Source organism: Myripristis murdjan, chromosome 20 (genome assembly GCF_902150065.1).
Source record: "Myripristis murdjan chromosome 20, fMyrMur1.1, whole genome shotgun sequence".
NCBI lineage: Eukaryota > Metazoa > Chordata > Actinopteri > Holocentriformes > Holocentridae > Myripristis > Myripristis murdjan.
In genome coordinates, this window is record NC_043999.1 from 14,084,628 (window position 1) to 14,105,544 (window position 20,917).

The following is a 20,917-nucleotide window of genomic DNA, read 5'->3' on the forward strand; positions in this document are numbered from 1 at the left end:
ATACAAAATACCAGCACAATACAACGCTGGCAATCAATTTCTTTTGACCTTTCAAGCGTTCGTTTCAGTCCCTGCTGATTCTATAAGGAATGTGGTTAATGATGCTCAAATGGTATGGAAAGAAGTGTGTCTCTATAGGTGCCCAACCAAGCATATCAAATCCCTGTGAATCGAGGACTGGGACAAATGGTCGCTGAGGGAAAACGTGGGGTTCTTAGGGGCATCCAGCATGTGTATTGCCCTGTTTGAGAACCATATAGGCTGAATACCTCACTGGAGTCATCAAGAGGGCATAACATAACCTGGGTAATGAAACCACCACCGACGCCGCCCTACTGCCCTTCCTATCTTATCACTGTCCCTCATCAGTCAGCTACAGTAGTGTACATTACAGGGTGAGCAATATGCCAATCAGTCGAGCCCAAATGTTTCCAAGCACCTAAAGACTTGGGTGACCAAATGGACATTCGGATATAATGGTCTTCAATGTATTCACTGGGAAGGGAAGTCGAGAAGAAACGGTTCAAAGGCAGCAGAAAGCATGGGTTTTGGGTAAGAAGAAAAGCAATAAGTAAAACACCACATTGGGCAGTTAATCCACCAGATTAACCTGACTTTTGCCAACGTTTCTCTACCTCTGCTCACTTCTGCTTGTGAAGGGGAGAGCAACGGTAACTCAGATCAACATCAGATCCTGCAGTCACACTCATTGAGTTACCCGCTACCCATACATTATTCATTCAGTGTCATCCCATACTGTGCAAATGGCACTTATTCTTCCACAGCGGTAAAGTATAGATTCATGTTAATCACAATTATGTCAGACAGCTATTGGTGTGTGCGTGTGTGTGTGTTGGGGGGGCCTCCTTGGTCAATGCAAACCTCCAACTCTTCCATTATGGTTAAAATTAAACAGAATATGAACGCTTTAGTGTCAGTCAGCCTGTAGGTAGTAAAATAATTAGTCGGTATATTCTACTTACACTGGCAGCGTCCAGTTGAGATGCATCTTCATCTCCGCTCGCCTGCTTGTTCTTTGCGTGCTCTGTGCCCATGACACAGGCATCCCCTCAGTTCTGTATCATCTGATTCCTCCTTTCAGGTGCTTAAGAGCCATTCCCCCTCTCTCAGATCAAAAACGGGCTAATGAAAGCAGCAGCAGACACAGAGAGAGGCAGCGTCGCAGGGCCATGCAGGACACTGTGCCTGAAACGCATCACATCCCACCCAGCAGGTGTGTGAAACCAGATCCTTTCAGCACAGGCGAGCTGCGGGGAATCGGGGACCTCGCTGATGGCAACATACCTGCCTCAGTCCTGTGGCTAAGGTTTCATTCATTAACTTCTATCTGTCCCATTGATCAAATTTAAATGAACTAATATTCAACATGACACAAAAGAAGCCCAGCAAGAGAAAGAAAGAAACCACTGTTTCCAGCAACATATTCAACAAATACTTGAATACTTTAAAATGACACCATTCTCAACTGGAACTTTGTACAAGAGTTTTATTTACAATGTTAACCGGGTCGGTGAGTGTGTCAGGTGGCTTGTCCTCTGGCTGATTTCTGCTCAGAGCTGACAGACTTGCAGTATAACTCAAAAAAAAAAGGGTCCAGCCTTTGTGAAATCAACTAAAACCATGTAAGTACTTCAACTTAAAAGCGGAATATACATCGTTGTCATAATTAACATAAAAAAAAACTTTCCAGGTGGAATTTATAAGACATGAGGGAGGGGGGAGAGGTCTCTTGGACTAGTAAGCAGCATCTTTAACACACCAACAAACTGGAGGGAGTCAGTATTTTAACACTTCTGGGATGCCCCTCCCAAATTGTAAGCACTGGACTTCGATATGCAACAAAAATAGATACATTAAGAGACATACGAGGCACAAAAAACAAAAACACATACAGTACATTCACAGGTAGATTCTGGACGTAAAATAAAATAAAGTGTTTGAGTCTTCAGGACGGTTTGCTTGTGATCTAAACACTGGCATAAAGAGAAAGCCTCATTTCCTGAAAAAGGCGCTGCGGGTGATGGTGTACCACAGCTGTGAGGGCTTTCGCTTTGGCGGCTCAGCCAATGAGAAGACCTGTTGCTGAGGCACACTGGTTGGAATGGTAACGTGACGCTGGTGAAGTGGGTGAAGGCTTTGGTGCAGGTTTTGGTGGTGAGGTGGGACAGAACCAGAGTAACCAATGGCTGAAGGAAAAGGAAAAGAGGCAAAACAGAGTTAAATGCATGCAGTGGTGATTTAAAATTATGATGATCCATGTTTTTAACAAAAACTTAAAGATCTTTACTTTTCATTTTCCCTTGTTTGGCTTTCCTGGCATTGAAAATGGCCTGCTTTCTTTGCTCTTCACTGATCTCCATTCCTGCCATAGAGAAGACACACAAACATACTCTTTCAGTTCAAAATAGTCCCTTACAATACTCTTCTGTCAACAGCAAAGACACCCCCCTCCCCCCAGCCCCAGTGGAAAGAACCCCCACCATGTTACTCACCCATCTCCTGATCCTCCTGAACCCTGCGTCTCTCCCTGGCAAAGGCCTGTAACCACCTCTGCTTGTCCTGGGCTTTCCTGCAGCAGAGCACACACACACTCTCCAGAGTGGAGGCATGGCGTAGGCGCAGAGCATTCCTCAAGGTCAGGCCCAGATCCGGGTCCCGCCCATCAAGCAGGTCCACCACCTCAGTCTGGTCCATATCCAGCCGTCCCCGATAGTGGAGCAAGTCTCTGCGCAGGACGTCTTTTTTGCAGAACACCAACTGGTGGTCAAAAAGGAAGAAGCTGCGCTGCTGTGTCTTGCCCTGCCGGATGACACGAGTCAGCTCGCCGGAGTGGATCAGCTCCGAGCTGCGCTCCAGCACGTCAGCTCCCTGCAGCAACATGCACGAACACACAAACACACAAACGCACAGATTTATACAATTCAGTCTTCACTAATTGAAAACATGGAAAAAGATACCAGAATGCTTATACAATGAAGTTGAACATGTTTAGGAATATGCAGTTATCATCATCACCTCCCAGTGAAGAATGGCGACCTGCCAGTGAGCAATGGCATCGACGCTCTCTAGCCGTCTTTTCCTCTCATTAATGAGGCTGGCCACATTCTTCATAGCCTCGTATGCACTGCTCACTCCATTGTAGTCACTGTAATAAGCAAGAAACAAAATGGCTGCATGCAGAAACTCACAATGTAAATGCTGTGCAGAGGTTGTTGAGGTATGGCTGGGTAAACTGGACAACACCAAATATCACAATATCTTTGACTGAATACCTTGATATCAATATTGTGACGATACTGAATGTATGTGATATTTATACACAAGACATTTGTGATGGTTGTGCAATAACTATTTCCAGTGTGGATATCATGACCAGCAGGGAGAGACAAAGAACAGTTACAAAAGTCATAAGTCCAGAAAACTACATCCCTGTACAGTAAGTCAGCCTTTCAAACCATGAAAAGACCGCACTTATGACATATCACAATATTATAACATCAAAAATCCCACACGATATCTAGTCTCATATCCTAATATTGCTACATCGCCCAGCCCTTGGTTGTGCACTATGAGAGTTCTCATGTTCATGTACACATGAACACATGAATGTAAAAAGCACATGAATGTAAAAAGTACAACAAAGGAGATGAAAATGTACAAGTAGCGCAGAGTGTATCTCAAATTTGTCCAGGACTACCTGTGGTCCTTGGGGGTGTACTTGAGCAGCTCTCCCAGCTGCAGGGGATATTTACAGATCTTCTGGACAGGGGTGAGCAGGAAACCAGCGATGGAAATGTCAATCATCTGCTGGAGGAGCCGGCAGGCCTCAAAAAAGTGCTTATATCGCCCCACCTTCATCAGACGCTGCAGCTCGCCACAGGCAGCTGGATGGGTGTTACAGTACTCAGAGTAGATAGAGAAGCCCTCCCCCTTTGGAAAAAAACAAAGTGTGAGAGAGAGATTAAATAGAGATTATGTGCTATAAATTGAACATCTGGGGAGTGAGAGCGTGGGACAGAGAGACAAGTGGGTGTGTATTGTGAGTAAGACTGCCTGAGGGTATTTGCGTGTAGGTACTGTTACCTGCAACAGAAAGCAAGAACCTATTTCACTGAGGTGTGGCTGGTCTTTGTTGTACTTCTTCTCCATGTCTCTGAGAAACTGCTTCTGAAACTTGTAGATATCCTCTATGTTGCTGAAGATGGTCTTCAACTGTGGCTCAGTGAACATGTTTGGGTGTTTGCGGCACTGGCGGATGTAACCCTGTGGGACAAACACAACCACTACATTAGTGCTGACATGAATCATGGAAACAATTCAAATGCTGACCAACAGGAGGTGCCTGAGGGTAAAGCTGAACATTCTAGCATAAGACACCTTCAAGAAAGTTAATCTAAATTGAGCTCTGATGTAATTACAAAAAATACAAATGCTTTAACTTATTTTAAATGTTTTAAAACATGTAAAGTGTGGGACTGGGTGGATTCGTAGTGGTTTCAATCATATATATGTTAAATTAAAAGCGAAAGATGAAGAAAAACAGGTCTAGAGTTGAATTTACACTGACTGTAAGGATGCTACACAGTAACTGCCATAGTCCAGTTTAAGCCCTACAGTACCTCACAGATGTCTTTGAGGTGCTTGATGTAGATACGCTCAGTATTCATGATCTCTTGCACCACATTGGTTCTCATCTGCTCCCTGTGCTGGGTGCTGGGTGTGTCCCTGGGAGCTGGATCTTCCTGGTCCACCACACTTTCCACACTTTCCCCACCTGAGTCCTCCTGGTTCACCCGCACCTAGAACACATACACAAACAGAGAGGCAACCGCAGATAAACAATTCCAGCTCATGAGTTGCATTCAAATAGACATGTGCACACACTAATTTGCTAAATGTTAACATCTAGTCAGGGTTGGGTTCCGGAAACAATTGGTGCCGAACTATTTCTTTGTTTCATTTCTAAATCAAGACAAATTGTTATAAATAGGTGGCATGTGACAATTTCATTGTTGAAATGAAAGTCAGTTGTACAACACACTTATTGGCCATAAGGATATGGAAACTGTTTCAAGGGGGTGGAAAATAACCACTTAAACTATGAAAGCCCCAAATCAAGCTTCATCACAATGGTAATAACACCATGTGTAAGTTTTAATTAACTACTACTAATTATTTAACTAGCTCCTGTTCACCAGTGCTGCAGCTACAAGCAATTACACAGCAGACGCCCATCTGCCAATCAAATCATGTCACCAGGGTAACCATTGCCTGGCCTTATTAAGACTAAACTGTCAATCAGCACTGGTAACCACAGAAACCAGTTAAACCTCCAAAGTTTAAACTGCTCCACACACAGTATTAAGAGGGAAAGCAGGTCTTGTCTGGAACAAAGCCAGTTTGCAGGCCTTTGCTGTGGTGTTGAAGAGCAAACATGCACTAGACACACAGGTCAGGTTGTCCACTTACCCTCACAAAGCTGGAGGGGAACCAGGCCTCCCTGTCGGCCCCCCGGCCCCACCACCAGTCCTTATGTGAGGCATCCAGGACGCGGATCACATCCCCAGCTTTGAAGGCCAGCTCTTGCTCCTCCATAGTCACATGGTCCCAGAGCGCCTCAGCATACACCGTGTGACCAGAGCTTATCCACTGATCGACACATACACACAGATAAGATAAAGATACAATTATATGCAGGGAAAGCCTCTGTCTGACATGCAAGATTATGTCTGGACTTGTTGGACACTGTTGAGCCACAGCCAAAGCTGTGCGGAGTTGCTGCCAAACATCCAAACAACACACACAAAACCAAATTCTCGTGGCTGTTCACATCAGACACACGCACAGGATTATGGATGGACAAATGTTGAATCTAAAAAACCCTACCCATGTTTTTCATGGATAGGATTTTGTAAAATTTCATAACATGACAGGCAAACTTCTCCTGTGCACACCTACCTCATTGAGCACTGTGAGCTCCACCCCTGGCTGCAGGTAGGGTGTGACATCAGTGAGCTCATCAAAGCTACCCTCCTCCTCACTCACGCTGTCATCAAGTGTTGCTGAGCACTCCGACACCCCATCTGCAACACATACACACTGGTAAGATTGTGTATGAGGCTACAAAACTAAGAACATTCATTCATTCATTCATTCATTCATCTTCTAAACCGCTTATCCTCACAAGGGTAGCAGGACTAAGAACATTAAAAAAAAAAAAAAAAAAAAAGACCAGTCAGTCAAACAAGTAACAGAAACAGACAAAAACACACCTGTTACATACCTGCATTTTCCTCCAACACACACATCAACATTTCCAAACACACTATCTGACAACCTCAAAATGGAGAACTACTGTTTGTCTCCCCTCGCTCTCCTTCACACAAACAACCCTGGTTCTCACCGCTCAGCACTCTGTGGAGCTTGCGGTGTCCCAGGCGGTCAAGTCCGATGGGGGTACTCTGGGAGAGGGCGGAGGGGCGAAACCTGGCAGACACTCCTCTGTAGGGGGGCACCTGGTGGGAAGGGATTGGCGGCCGCGACAGTGGCTGCAGGGGGGGAAGACAGAAAACTTCAAGGAAAAACTCATTTCTCTGGCATTCATTACCTGCTTGATGACTCACTGTCACATAAAGAAACATGTTCAGCTAAGGGCTACATCTTTGTGAAATATGTCAACAAAAAACAAAACCGTGATTAATTGATTTTGGACTCCGTTTTTGTTTTTTTTTCAGTGTAAATTTGCACTGCTGGGGGTGGTATCCACTGGAGACATATGTGATCTTTTTCTCTAACAATGTAAAGGACATATTTTTGAAAATCCTGAAATGAAGTGAAGTGTACATAGAATACAGGAATATCCCAGTTCAGGGTTACACACTTACAACCAGGAAATTAGTTGATTACTATTCCTCCAATGGCAACTAGATCGGCCTGCAGCCAAACTTAGTTAAATGCTTGACTGTTTGAGAAAAAATTAAACAAATTTCCAGTTTACAAGCATGGAAAGTCCCATTTGCATGTCAAACTGTATCTCCAGTGGACTGACACCCTTACTATAAAACTGTAGAACTGTCATATATCCAATGTTCAGAATGAAACTATCAAAATGATTGTTTCCCAGGTTATAGTTGGGTCTTACAGAGGGAGGGATGTCCTCCTTGTCCTCAGAATGAGCAGAGAACAGGCTTGACAAGTCTCCTATCATGGAGATAGGCCGATGCCTCCTGCTCTGCATGTCCCCATTCATGTTGCAGTTCTCAGGACTGTCTTCGACCTCGCATCTGCCTTTACTACTATAGTTTTTACAAGATGCTCCATTGGTAGTCCTATCCTCAGGATGCAGTTCTGCCTCTTCCTCCGGGATGGAGTATTTTCTGGAAATAAGCTGCCCATAGTCAGAGATGGGCCGAGGTCTTGCCCGCCCTGACCTTCGCCTGGGGTGGATAGAAGAGGTTTCAGAAGAGGTGGAAACCGTGGGTGATGTGGGTGACTCTGAGAGGCAAGCTGGTGAGAGAGGAGGGGTGCTGCTTGCTGTTGGAGAGGCTTCCTTTGTCTGAAGAAGTTCATCTCGCTCCTGCTGGTCCGATGTATCCTAAAGGACAAAGGGAAAGGTTTAAGTTCAAAAGTCAACGAGGGCAATAATATTGACTTTCCCTGTTCAATGACCTGCAGTCTTCAGAACAGACTGTCCGCTTGGAATAACGTCTGTTAATCAGAAACAGAGCAAAATCTTTAGCTGACACATCATAAATGTCCCATGCAAGTATAACTGTCTTGGCTGGATCAGGTTTTAAGACAGAACTACAACAGTAAAGTGACTAAAAGAACTTTATCAGGATTTTCATCAGAAACCTGGCACGATTACCATGTGAAAACGTTCAAGTTCCCACAGTGACTGTCCCTACATACCGAAAACAACCAACCCCCGAGGCTTATCAAGTTCAAACAAGAACAGCAGCAGAAATTGCACAAATATCCCTCAATTAAATGTTATCACACTGAATGTATGCAAGAGCTGTATGCTCAATGATCAAATATTGGCTAACGGTTACTCATGTGTTGTTCTGAGTTGGTTAGTCAGCCTGTGATATCAACCCTCACCTCCTGGTTTTCTTGGTCTGGGTCCGGTCTCCTGCATATACACTGGAAAGGCACACAGTGGACTAGCACCATTGTGAAACGGCAAAAATGCATATGCAGGCCAGTGTTTCCAAGGCCAAGACCATAGATTTGTTCTCGTCCAGAAAATGCCTCCTGCCTCTTGGTTTTTTTGCGTCAACAAATCTGCTTCCTCTCGTTCCTCTCTGCTTCCATCCTCACTGGCAGAATTCCCTTATTGCTAGTCTGTCATCATCACATTATTTCACTATAACTGGAAGTTTATGGTCCTGTCTACCTGCCGGTGTCGCTTGCTGTCCTGGGCCCAGTGTTCATGGAGCTGGACTTTGCTCCAAAGAGCTGCAGCCAGAGGGAAGACGGGGGGGGGCAACAGGAAGAGTGCCTGTAGCTGCTTACCCACCCGCAGCCACAGCACTTTTGCGCAAGGGCCACTAATCATAAACAAAGCCTAATCATTAACTCTGAGTGCGCTCCTTCAGTGTGCCTGGTAGCTCCACACAGCTGGCCTCAGCATGTGAGCAAGCTACAGCTGAAGTCAGTACATCACAGAGAGAGGGCAAACACAACTGACAGGCCTCGGAAGTGTGAATAAAAGCCACATCGATCAGAAGGGTGGTGGCATTTGATGGACAGCAAGGAGGAACCGATGTGACTATCATTATTTATGTGAAGCAGGGAGGGACTTTGGACCGCACAGAGCTACGTTTTTAGCATAAGAGCGCGGCACCCATCAAGTATCACGTCGGCATGAGAACTTATCTCACTGAACTGGACTCATGCCAGAATCACAGATCATCTCATACAGTAACTGCAATGAGGTGATGTGTTCCATCTCCTAAGACAAGGGTCAATGCCATTCAACCGGATGATCATCATTCATTAATGATCCCTCTGCTCAACAGGATAAGGATGAGATTTGATCTTCTCTTTGTCTTTCAGTGTACTCTTCCCCTTTGAAACATCACACAAACCTTGTTGGTTAAAGATTTTCAATCCCTTGCTTCTATTTGTTTCTGTTCACTGATAAAAAAAACTAATGTGTCGCTTGAAAATGTTTGCAATCTTTCAGCTCCAGCACAATTCACTGAGCTGTGAAAAAGCCCTGTCATCAAACAGATCAGCTGCATAAAGATGACTTCTTAGTTTGATGTGATCATTAGGTTGTCACACACATCCTGTAGTGTAAATGCATTTCTGCTGCTGCCAGCGACCAGAGACGAAAAAGGGGAACAAATACTGGCTGTGGCCAGGACAATTACTGTAGATCAGGAATGCACCGAAAAATCGACAGACAACTGATTCTTGTCAATATCAGCTTTAAAAAGCAAGACTGGCACTGACCCAATATTATTTTTATGGTTAATACGGCTCATTGTGGAACTGGCACATTTGTGACTTTTTTCCATGCAGTGTCACTTAACACAATTATCAAATTAACAAGAGACTAAAATTAACATGAATTTGCTCTGAATTCAGTTGAAAAGTTTGCAATTGTCTGTATTATAATTATCTGTATCTGTATTAGCACTGGTTGTTATGGGTGGGAAGATAATGGATATCGGTATCTACCTCAAAAAGCCGAATCAGTGCATAACTAATGTAGAAAAAAGAAATTATTTAAATTCAAGATGCTGTCATCTTTATACACCTGGTCCAGTCCACTGACTGCAGTTATTCCCTTACCTCGTTTGGTAGAGAGATGATCTGTTCTTGGCTTTCTGAAGGCTCGCTTTGGTTGAGTGGAGGTGAATTACATCCTGCTCTCAGTGCATTACTATCCGAGGTGGTTGCGGCGAGTGAATCAGAATGAGAGAAGATAGCAGGTAAACTGTGTTCTGTCCTGTCTGAGGACTCCAGGGAGACTGGGCTGATCAGAACCTCATGTTCAACTTGGTTCACTTCAGATTCAGGCTGTGGGTGAACCACTGGGGTGTGCTCAACCTGCATTCTGTCTGTCCTACCTCCACTAACACAGGCTCTGGCGGGTGAGGGCCGGCGCTGTCGCTCACTGGCTGGCAAGCAAGGCAAGCGGCGGGAGTAATCGTCATGGAGACGGCTAAGGGGTGACAGGGGAGAGGTAGGGGAAGGGCTGGGAGAGGGACTTTGTCTGCGCTGGGTAGTCAGGTCATTCATGCTGCCTACTAGCTTCAGCATGTGACCTGTGGCCTTCAGGGGGCTCTTCCAGCGACGCGCGCTATGGGCCTGAAGGTCCACGGACGAGCCGCTGGCTGTCCTCTGAATGCCTGGTATCCCATTTGACCTGCGAGTCGTCGGGGAGTCTGGCTGGGGTGAGGGAGGACCAGGAGATGGGGCTTTGCGTCTAAAAGGGGTCTTGAACATGTGAAGGCTCTCTGCGCTTTTGCTCAGTCTGCTCAGCACCTTCACATTCGAGTTCAAATTCATGTCAGCTGTATCACTGTCGATCTTGGACTCTGATCCCAGAACTGGTTTCTGAGTGTCCACAACTTGATTTGTGCTTCTTCCTCCGGGTCTCTCCTGCCCTGTGTCAAGTAAAGAGATGCGTCCTATTCCGTATGCTCTTCTGATGCTCCTTGAGAACCGTGAGTTCCTCTGGAGACCTTCTCCTCCATCATCATCATCATCCTCAAAGTCTTCATAGTCTGAGCTATACTGCCTCATTGCGGCCAACTTTTGGCCAATAACATCTCCATTAGATACACTGTATCCTTCTGCACAATTTAAACGGTTGGCTTCATCACCAGACCCAAGACCTGTGTTAGTCATGAACATGCCATTAGCTGCTTCCTGATTGGCTGAAGAGGTACTCTCTTCATCGTAATTGGTTGCCCCTCTGTTCTGGATACCCTGGAGCACAGAGGAGCGGAGCTTTTTGAAGGAGTCCACAACACCCAGGCCTGACAGACCTGGCCAACCCTGGGGACCGCCGGTGCCATGGGTGCCACAGACTGAAGAAGGGCTGTCAGTAGCTAGACTTTGGCCAGGAACAGGACCCTTCCTTGAGTTAGAAAACAGCCTCATAATCCTTGAGGAGTAGGGCTTTCCCTCTAATTGACCTATAACAGGACTGGACCATGCAGAGGAGTTGATACCATTTAACTTTTTCTCTTCAGAGTGAAGACCTAAGGTCATCGGCTGCACCTGGGCAACACACCCAGACAGCACGCAAGGGACTGCGCTCCTCTCAGCTTGACTCTGCAAATCGTATATATCACTGAGGGGCCGGGTCCGGATCAGGGACGGAGGGTCAGTTTTGGAGCTCTGTAGGCAAGGGAGGGAGTCTTCGCTTGTGGACAAGACTCTATCCTGCTGGTCTGCCTGCAAAAACATTGAGAATAAATTAGAAACATATGCCAAACTGCATTGTAGAGGTCTTCAGTAAAGTAGGCTAAGATATCATACATGAATGACAGGGGAATATATTAATCCAGAGCCTATCTACCCAAACATTTACTTAATGCATCTTTTAAAGGTACACTATGCCAAGTGCTGAGGGTCAAATGAACCGAGGATATGTATACTCAGCAGCTCCAAACTATGCTCACCTCCATCAGCTCTCAACAACTTTGCACAGTGCACCTTTAACAGCAACTTATTAGGCTAATAGTGTTCTCTGTACAGTACAATAGATGCTTTAACTCAGATAACAAAAGAAACAGATTTGTTCTGAAAGTGAACTGCAAAGCCTTTAACTGAATGTTATAGTAAGCCTGTGACAAAGTTGTTCAAGAGAGGTCATGTGAGTGTGGAAAAGTAAATTGCTGAGTGTTTCTCCTGAGTGTGGCACTGATAACAATATATACCCGATGTTTACAAAAGAGGAGAGGAGCATGTATGTTTACAGTACTTTCTGATTAAAGTCTCCTCTGTTTGTATATAAGCAAAATGAGTGTAAGAGAAGATGGAGGTGGGAGAGAGGGAGAGGGAGTGAAGAAGAGTATCCCTCAGTGTGCGTGGGAGCCAGGGGAGTAAGCCATCTTTCACTAGAGCACTACATGCATTTCTCCTTGGTGCTGTATGCCGACGTCCAAGGAGAGTTGAGGCCCACTTTGGGGTGGTGTGCTTAGTTGAGCTGTGTGTGTGTGTGTGTGTGTGTAAAGCAGGGCAGTGGCTAATGCAGCTGAGCCTTTGATGAGGAGCTTTGTGAGCATGACTAAGCAATGAGACTTGCTAATCCATTGTGATTAATGCAATAAATTGCCCAGTTTTCTCCAGATTACATCAATGGCAAGGAGAGGTGATTGGGAGGGAGGGCTGCGCGGTCCCCACTTTTCTCCCTGCTCCGACCTCCTTGGGTACAGCAACGTTCAACTCTTTCTTTTTGGTAGCCTGAGACACAGGCAGTTCTAATTTTCCACACGATTCCTAAACAATTTCCATTTCAAAATTCCTCACTACATCCAGATCTCTTTCTTGACTGGGTTTTTAAATTTTTTGACCTGTGCACAGTAGGCCTGGGTATTAACGAGGACCTCACAATACATGTATATATGACATAAGTCAACTGTCATGATATATACATATTGTCGTATAATTTCTATCAAGACAGACTCCAATGCTCTAGAGAACTGATGTGTAAAACAGAGCTTAAAATCTCACCTGCTACATAACACCAGGGAAGACAAACAGTGCATGTTAAAACAAGTGACAAAATGACTCAAAACAATTTAATTCACTTTATTGAAACAAATATAGCACAATACATTTACTTAATAGTGCACTAGAATTTGCATCTCATAGCATCATATGAAATTGAAGTGCATCAGTGACACATATTGATAGAGTACTGCAAAAAATAATATCATGATACACAGCTGTTTCGAAATCTCAAATGTAAAAGATGCTGTATGGTGACTGGGCAATGACTAACTTCATTCATGGTCACACTATGCCTGAAAACTTTCCTTCACCATATAAATATTATAATCTGACAACAGAAAAATGTGTAAAATGTTTACCTGGAAAATGTACTATGTGCACATACATTCCCAGAGTTCATAGTCCTAGACCTACCTAGGAATTCCCTTCTATAAGCAAGAGGTTTTGCATTTCCATGCAACTTTTCCTTGACGACCTTCACAGTTTTGCTGCATGTTCAGGACAAGTAAGCAATTTATTTTGCTGGCTATTTTTAGATGGTGAGAGAACATAACCCCATCCTCCTGTCTCTGTCACACGAAGCAGCTTCACAAAAAAGAGCCTTTTGTTGACAGTCTGGACAGCACTGTTTTCACAGATTGTTGTGTGTGTATGTGTATGTGTATGTGTGTGTGTGTGTGTGTGTGTGTGTGTGTGTGTGTGTGTGTGTGTGTGTGTGTGTAGCAATGAGTGAGGTGTAAAGGCTAAAGGCCATGCTACAATTGAGGCCTGTCGGTTGTTATCCAGGGCTCTGTGTGTGTGGGCGGTGGTGTAGGAATTGGAACGCGCCACCTTCCCCCTTGCTTTCCTGCAGCAGATGGGCCTTCTCAGTCAAACTCTCTGTGAAGTCTGCTGTCATTCTGACCAGCTCACTCCATCCCACCGAACACTTATGTAAACACAGAGCCACCGCTGCCAAGCACCACCACTGACAGACAGTACACACCCCTTGTGAACAATGTGCTGCTTTCAAGGCTATACTGAATTGTCTTCTTGTCCACTGAGAAATCACAGGGAACAGTAACTGGAAAAATCAACTGGATCAATTATTCCATGTAATGTCAAAGCAGAAAGATGGGAGATAGGGAAGGAATTTCTACGGGCTGGATGCCTTGTTTTTGTTAGGAAAACTCACATGATGGTATCAGCCGTTCTACTATGAGCTTTACCTCAACACCTCGATGCTGTCTCCCTACAGCAGACGCCAACTGTCACAGGCCACTTGGCGTCTACCAATACTTGGCAGTGCTGTTTGCCATGAGCCACATGACACAGGTGGGGCACACAGTTCCACAAGACATGGTTTTAAACATCAACAACTTAACAATAAAATGCTTTATTCCTGTAACTTCTTTAACTCTGTCCTGCATTATTATTTTATAACCACATTTTAATTTTTCAGTCTGGCATAAACAAAGGCAAAGGCAGCCTTGACATGTATAGTTCACACGTTTTCTCCACTTGTACAATATTATTCAAAATCATAAGGTGCTGCTAATTTTTCATACGGTTTTCAAAGCAAGACTTAATAGTGAGCTTTAGGTGTGAGTGACCAATGTATGTCCCTGTTGCTCCAGCACCTTGGCAGAGCTTGAAAAAGCATGCACTAAATGTCCAATTTTAAAGCCATTTATTTCACAATATCCAGAAAAATACTGAAATTTTAATGTTAATATGTTGACCTATTTGTCTGCAGATCATTTTTATTATGTTGTTACAGCCCCTCCTGTATCATCCCTACTCTATGGTTTACCATGCAGACTGCTACTCTGAGGCTTGCTCTTGCTAAGCAGTGGATGGGAGCTGTGCTCTGGGGCTCTGGTCCAGAGTTAATTAAGAGCTCAGGGAGGAGCCCCCCCACGCAGCAGCCAGCTGGAGCCAGCCTCAGATTAGACTCCCAGGGACAAGGATGGACATGCACGCAGATACACAAACGTGTGCAACAGTCAAGAACATGCACTACGCAAACACACATCTCTCATGCACAAACAGCTGGGACATCCTTTCCCACAGTGCACAATCCGTTTGCATGTATGTGTGTGTATGTGTGTGTGTGTACATACACAGAGAGGGGAGGACGGTATTCAAAGTCAGTCACTGACTCCCTTCCCGTTTGACTAGAAAAGCCAGGCTCTTATGTAAGGGGTCATAAATGCATAATGATTAGTGAATTCCCGCCCCCAGTTCACCTGTGCGGAGGTATGTCCTGCCTAAGGCTAGGATAAAACCAATTAGGCTAAAATGAACTGAGCATTAAATGAAAAAGATGGCCAGACAGGGAGTATCAGGGGAAAGTAAGCTGTGTAGCCATTTTTCATTCGAGGGTTTAGACAGACGCAACCAGCCTGGAGCACTACCACCATTCCTTTGTGTACTGTCACTTTACTGGCTGTCTGTTTGCTTCGATGACTCAAACCCTCAAGGAAGTTGAACTTCCAGAATGGCCTGAAAAAAGTGACACACAATGTTCCACAGATAATCGACTGACAGATTAGATAGAGTAGTGGCACTATGTGCAATTTGGGTCCTGCAAATTAATAATGGAATACATGGAAGTGAATGGGCACACTTATGCCATTGTGCAAGTGTCTGAATTAAAGATTAAATCATACCTGACAATATCCTTTATTATAGGTCGGAATCCATTTTGCAATTTTTATTGTGTCTTTTTTTTGTTTGTTTGTTAGCTAATCCTGGAGCAGCCTTTTCTCAGGCCAAGCCAGAGACCAAATGTTTAAGAGGAACTGCTTACGGAGAAGCGCATGTCCAAGTCCAAGAGCAGACTCAGTCTAGTGTCAAAGGATAAGGCGTGTTGGGAGAGTGTGTGTGTGTGTGTGTGTGTGTGTGTAGCTTACTCCTCTTCCATCACAATATTAATCTGATTAAAAGAGCTTTACCAGTCTGTGTTCAGGACTGGTGTTATGCACAAATTACAGCCTAATCAGGGAGAAAAGTGGGCTATTCAGCGCTGACTGAGAGTGACACTTATGGGCTTGTAAACAGCACTACAGTATCTGACAGCAGGAGGTAAGTTGGCCTATCTGGACTCTATTGTTTGGGAGCGGTAACACTAGATAGATGAGGGATAATTTCCAGCAATAGTGTCCATGTAAAAAATGTATCACTTCTTTTGGGGTCTAATTAACCATGTAAAAAATATTAATTTATGCCTAGTTGTACAGAACGTCAATGTATCACAGAGATCAACCACATCCCTACACCAAAGATGTCACACATTTGGTGCAGGAGAGATTCACTGGTACCCCAACATACCACCAACATATTTTATGGTACAGGGCTGCACAGAATTTGAAATGATTTTCAACAGGCTACAGGCTGCATCTAGCTCAGCAGATGAGCTCATTAACAATGAGCAGGTTTCGACATTTTAGTCTCCTTGATGAAGTCTCATATTTGGTTGTGACCTAGTTCCTCATTTTTTTGATCCAGAGGATAAAGGCCGAGCGGGAGACGCCACGCCCCTTTCTATAGAGCGTGGGAAGTACAGGTACAGGCCAAACCAAGGAGTGTCACCACTCTTGCACAGACAGCTACTCACTCACCTGATCTGCTGTGGATTGTCATAGAGACAGTCAACCAGAAATCTAACACCAGACAGTGTACAGAGCTCAGGGTGGACAAAACATTACTGAGCCTCCTTGTCAACAGTCAACAGAATAACCTGACAGCCCTACAACAATGACAAAAAGGCTGATCTATCAGCATTGAAGATGCCATGGAAACAGAAGAGTAGAGCTCAAATCCAACAATCTGAGTGTGTCTACTAAGCTATTTCTGACATGATCAAAGAAATAAAAGTCTTCTCACAAGGGGTAAAACAGATATGCACACATGGCACAGCTGACGTTTTGTGGAGAGTGTGGAAATACATTACAATACAATTCTTGAAGCATTAACACACAATATGCACTGAAGCATGTCGTGAACACAATGTTGCACTTGTGAAAAGGCCCTTTTGTATGTTTGGTTGAGAGTTAGTCAACACTGTGTCATAGGGCTTAAATAGGGGGGCTGGAGTTACAGAGAAAATGAGCTTGTTATCTGGACTATGGAACAACAAGAAAACACTTAGTAATTAGAAAAAGTTCATAAGCTACAGAAATATGAAGCTTTGCTTACTTTTCCCAGTGATGGAGAACAATTAAAACAGTGTGTGAGGGAGAAAGTGGCCAATTATAAGCTGTGCTTCATGCTTAAAGTGTGGGTGACCCTCTGATGGAGATTCTCCATATCGTCTACTTTCAGCAGAGCTCTATAAAGCAGGGACTTTGACCTGCTGGAATAGTGTCAAAATATAATGATGCCAACACCAGGGCAATCTCTTAACTTCCATCATAAAGACCATCAAAACTACCCAATACAATGGGAAAGTATGAACTGTATGGATTTATACAAAATAGTAGCCATTACTTTACTGCTTCTGAAAACATTACTATAAACATATGCTATAAAGTGGATTACATTGTGTAGTTTCCCAAGATTGCAAAGAACTCAGGGGGCAAATCGCTTATTTATTTGTGCATTAAGTTTCTTTGGCCACAAAGTTCTTTGTAGTTGGTGCGTCCAGCCCTTAACCCCCTCCTTCACCATTTGCCTGCACAGCCTGGCATCTCCCACATCACTATAACAACCAGAGCTGTAATGCACCACAATAACCCCCTCTGATCCCAGCTCAACCTGAAACACTGGGATGAAAGTCGCTGTAACCGTATTGTGAAACGACGCGAATGAACCCAAACATGAAATTACGTTTTATTTGCATCAAAGATGAACAACAACCCAGATAGACCTGTGAACTTTAATTTAACCTGTTTACTTTAAATTATGTTTGCGCTCGTTACTTAATGTAAACGCCGAAAGTTGCTCTCACCCTCCTCATAGTCGACGTCGTCCCACTTGACTTTTTTCACATCAACGTAGCAGCTGTTTTTGTTGTTTGGCCATAGTAGTGACGGACAGACTCTGTGAGAGGGCTGCGTTTCTCTGAAGTCCAAAGGTCCTCGGTCTTACAGTCGGTGATAACTTGCAAAAACATGTCGGATGCGGGCAGGTTTGCTGCCTCTGTGCCAGCTAGTTACCCCGCAACATCTCGGGACAAATGAAATGGCTGGCTAACGTCTAAACACAGGGCTAGCAACTTAAGCTAGCACACAGACTCAGTGATAAGAGTTCTGCCAAATTGACTAAACTGAAAGCTTGTTGAAGTCGGTGGAAAAAAAAACTCCTCTGGTAGCCACTTATGTTCATTTAATAAATGGTAAGTCGTATAATTTCTTCCGAAGTCGTTGAAGCGACGCTGAAAAAGTCCGTCGCTGCTCAAGTAAAAGAGGTCTTTCTTGGCAGATTGATCTGGTCAGCATCATCAATGCACTTGTTGCACTGATTCTAGTGGGCGGAGCGTCGAGGGGTTACTAGCAAGGTGACTGGTTGACCGAAGCGTGACCATTTCGATGACAGCCAATCGGGATTCAGGAAATGAGACCGTGACCGTAAAGCCACGCCCACGGCGGAGCGCTCTCCATTGAAGAAAAAAAAAGAAGGCACGGCGCTGAGACAAGAATAGCGTCGTTTTCTTGCGCATTGCTGTGGGTCTTGCCTGAGCTGTAATTGTAAAACAAACAAGACTCGACATTCCAGTTATTTGGTATTGCACACCTGACATGCTTCCTCGTGTCATGCCAAGAAGACAGCTTATGAGTCGGCTCTTTCACTAGTGCATGCCGATGCCCATCCCCAAACAAGTACCAGCCAAAAGGTTTAAAAAAAAAAAAAAAAAACAGCAATATAGAATGGCTTAGTGAGTTTTGTTTAGCATGGCAACACAACAAACTGGAGCAAACTGCAGGCGTGCACCAGATATACAGGAAAACCGAGCAGAGGAAAATTTTGAATGTAAAACAGGAGATCACATCAGAATTTGATCTGTTTAATATCACATGCTTTTTACATTTTACATACAACAGCTGGGATGACAAATAACACATCTTATATTTAACTACATATTATTGAAGATCCAGTGGAGGAAAATGACTCTGTGATGCACACGCAATTCTACAAAAGTAAAGTTTAGAGTGGTAGGTTGTTTAGTTTTCAGAGAGTAATGATTATCATGTCTCAATCAAGTTCCAAAGATTAAGAACCCAGAGAAGGTGGTGTCATCATCTTCATCAGCAAAGAGCCCGTTGTAGAACTCTCCTCCCGCCACCTGCAGCCACACCTTGTCCCCCGCCTCCAGCTGCAGCACGGCACCCCCTGCTGCCTGGTCCTCACTGCTCTGGTAGTTATCTGTGGTGTGGATGATCTTCGCCCCATTCTTCATGAGAGCCACTTTCACATTTTTGGAGAAGACGGTGATGTGGTAGGTGAAGAAGTAAGCGCCTGCCACCGAGCATGTAAATCTTCCTGTTTGCGGATCATAGTGATTCTGCTCGTTGTAGATGATCTTGTCAAACCGGATCGGTGCATTGGTTGCAGGGAGTTTAGTGTACTCTGTGAGTCCCACAGAGAAAGCACTTTTAGGGACGACGACCGTATCCCCCTTCTGGCCTTTCTCCCCAATCTCACCCCTTTGTCCCCTCTCCCCACGGTAGCCAATGTTGCCTTTGTGGCCTGGAACACCAATGTCCCCCTTGGGGCCTGGCCTGCCGGGAGATCCTATGGGCCCCTGGATGCCTCTGTCCCCTCGAGGGCCAACTTCCCCCTTAAAACCCTTTGGTCCAAGAGGTCCCACTTCGCCTTTAGGCCCTCTGGGTCCTGGTAGCCCAAGTTCTCCCTTATCTCCTTTTAGCCCCAGTGGACCTTGGACTCCTTGGGGCCCCATTTTTCCAGGTGGTCCCCTCTCTCCATTATCACCCCTTTTTCCTTTAGGTCCTACTGAACCAACCGCACCTGTAAATCAAAAACACATGCTAAAGGCTCCCTCCTGTTTAATGGTTAGGGCTTAATGGTCATTCAATAAATAATGCAGAGACCCAGTTAATGTGAGATACTAAATGCCAATAAATTTTGTTGCAGCAACTACAAAGAAAGGATTTGCAGCTGGTAAATGCAGGTGAAAGATCCACTGTAGATCATACCACAGCCCCATAATTTTTATGTTTTAGTGGTGCAGTGTATTTAAAATATACATACCAGTTTCCCCTTTGTCTCCTTTGATGCCATCCTTGCCTGTTGATCCAGCAGGACCAACTGCACCTTTGATTAACAGAATATTCAGTTATTAGAATGACTGAAATTATTGTATAACATATATTGGGAAAAAGTTCTCAATAATCAAGATGTAGAGAGGACATTTCTCCAGAATTAATTGATTTTAACTTACCTTGATCACCTTTTTCACCTGTGAGTCCATCTCTGCCATCTCTGCCAGGCATGCCATTGTGCCCAGGGTCCCCTGGTATTCCAGGATAACCACAGACACAGCCTTTAGACTGGCCTTCCTCCTGTGCAACACACCTGATGACCAGTAGGAGGAGCAAGAGCGTGACCGTGAGTCTCATCTGCAGCATTGTCCCTGATGTCCCTGTCTCGAAAAATTCAAGATCCTTTTTCACTTAAAGAACTGCACGCCCATGCACAGGTGAATTCATATCCTCACGCTCTGTTCAAATGTACAAACACACCAGTGAATTTACCAGTAGTCCTCAAACAGATGTACTCTGAGGTGGAGGAACACAGTAGAACAAATAGACAATGAAGACAACAACCAAAGGAAACACTATCCGGACAAGAACTTTGGACAACAGTGACATCGGCCCACCAAGCCATCCTATTGGTCTGGGTGTTTTTGGTTTACTTATTGAGTCTTGTCCTGTCAGTTCTGCATCACCTGTGCCCCTCTAGATGCCTCTCCTCTATCTGTGGAGCTAATCATCAGCCTGGACTCACCATGTAACAATGTGAAGACAAGGCATGCAAAAGGCCACAACATTTCACGTGTTGCCTTCCCACACACTGAAGCAAAAACAGCATAGTGAACTTATGTAAATGATTCTGCGGTGACTTTAGATTACCGCAGCTGGATAATTCATTTCTAATAGTGCAATAAAAAGGATAGCACTAGATATGGAAGTCTTAGAATAATATTGGCCTCCGCGTTTTTGCCCTGGCCTTTAATTTACTTGCTTTAGTTTGAATG

At 44.5% G+C, this 20,917-nt stretch overlaps 2 protein-coding genes across 2 annotated transcripts; both read right to left on the reverse strand.

Annotated features, from left to right (window-relative positions):
- Positions 1 to 1,494: 1,494 nt before the first annotated feature.
- On the reverse strand, positions 1,495 to 18,131 carry spata13 (spermatogenesis associated 13). The gene is made up of 13 exons (XM_030079676.1): positions 17,651 to 18,131; positions 9,826 to 11,439; positions 7,163 to 7,615; positions 6,425 to 6,569; positions 5,980 to 6,104; positions 5,491 to 5,670; positions 4,641 to 4,820; positions 4,105 to 4,284; positions 3,719 to 3,951; positions 3,037 to 3,166; positions 2,514 to 2,889; positions 2,309 to 2,383; positions 1,495 to 2,207 (listed from the first exon to the last, which is right to left on the reverse strand). Exons 1-13 carry the CDS (start codon positions 17,657 to 17,659, stop codon positions 2,014 to 2,016), a joined length of 3,894 nt encoding a protein of 1,297 aa, XP_029935536.1. The 5' UTR covers positions 17,660 to 18,131; the 3' UTR covers positions 1,495 to 2,013.
- Positions 18,132 to 18,898: 767 nt separating this feature from the next.
- On the reverse strand, positions 18,899 to 20,288 carry c1qtnf9 (C1q and TNF related 9). Its single transcript, XM_030079503.1, has 3 exons — positions 20,102 to 20,288; positions 19,912 to 19,974; positions 18,899 to 19,668 (listed from the first exon to the last, which is right to left on the reverse strand). The coding sequence occupies exons 1-3, from the start codon at positions 20,286 to 20,288 to the stop codon at positions 18,899 to 18,901; spliced, it is 1,020 nt and encodes a 339-aa protein (XP_029935363.1).
- Between the last annotated feature and the right edge of the window lie 629 nt (positions 20,289 to 20,917).

What these genes read in the sequence shown, in the direction of transcription:
- spata13 (XM_030079676.1), bottom strand. An exon ending in GCTCCACAGAGTGCTGAGCG is followed by an intron (nt 6,105 to 6,424) that starts GTGAGAACCAGG and finishes TATGTGTTGCAG; the next exon opens with ATGGGGTGTCGGAGTGCTCA. An exon ending in TCGCCATTCTTCACTGGGAG is followed by an intron (nt 2,890 to 3,036) that starts GTGATGATGATA and finishes ATGTTGCTGCAG; the next exon opens with GGAGCTGACGTGCTGGAGCG.
- c1qtnf9 (XM_030079503.1), bottom strand. Translation starts at nt 20,288, where the DNA reads ATGCTGCAGATGAGACTCACGGTCACGCTCTTGCTCCTCCTACTGGTC. An exon ending in AGGTGAAAAAGGTGATCAAG is followed by an intron (nt 19,975 to 20,101) that starts GTAAGTTAAAAT and finishes TGTTAATCAAAG; the next exon opens with GTGCAGTTGGTCCTGCTGGA. An exon ending in AGGAGACAAAGGGGAAACTG is followed by an intron (nt 19,669 to 19,911) that starts GTATGTATATTT and finishes TTTGATTTACAG; the next exon opens with GTGCGGTTGGTTCAGTAGGA.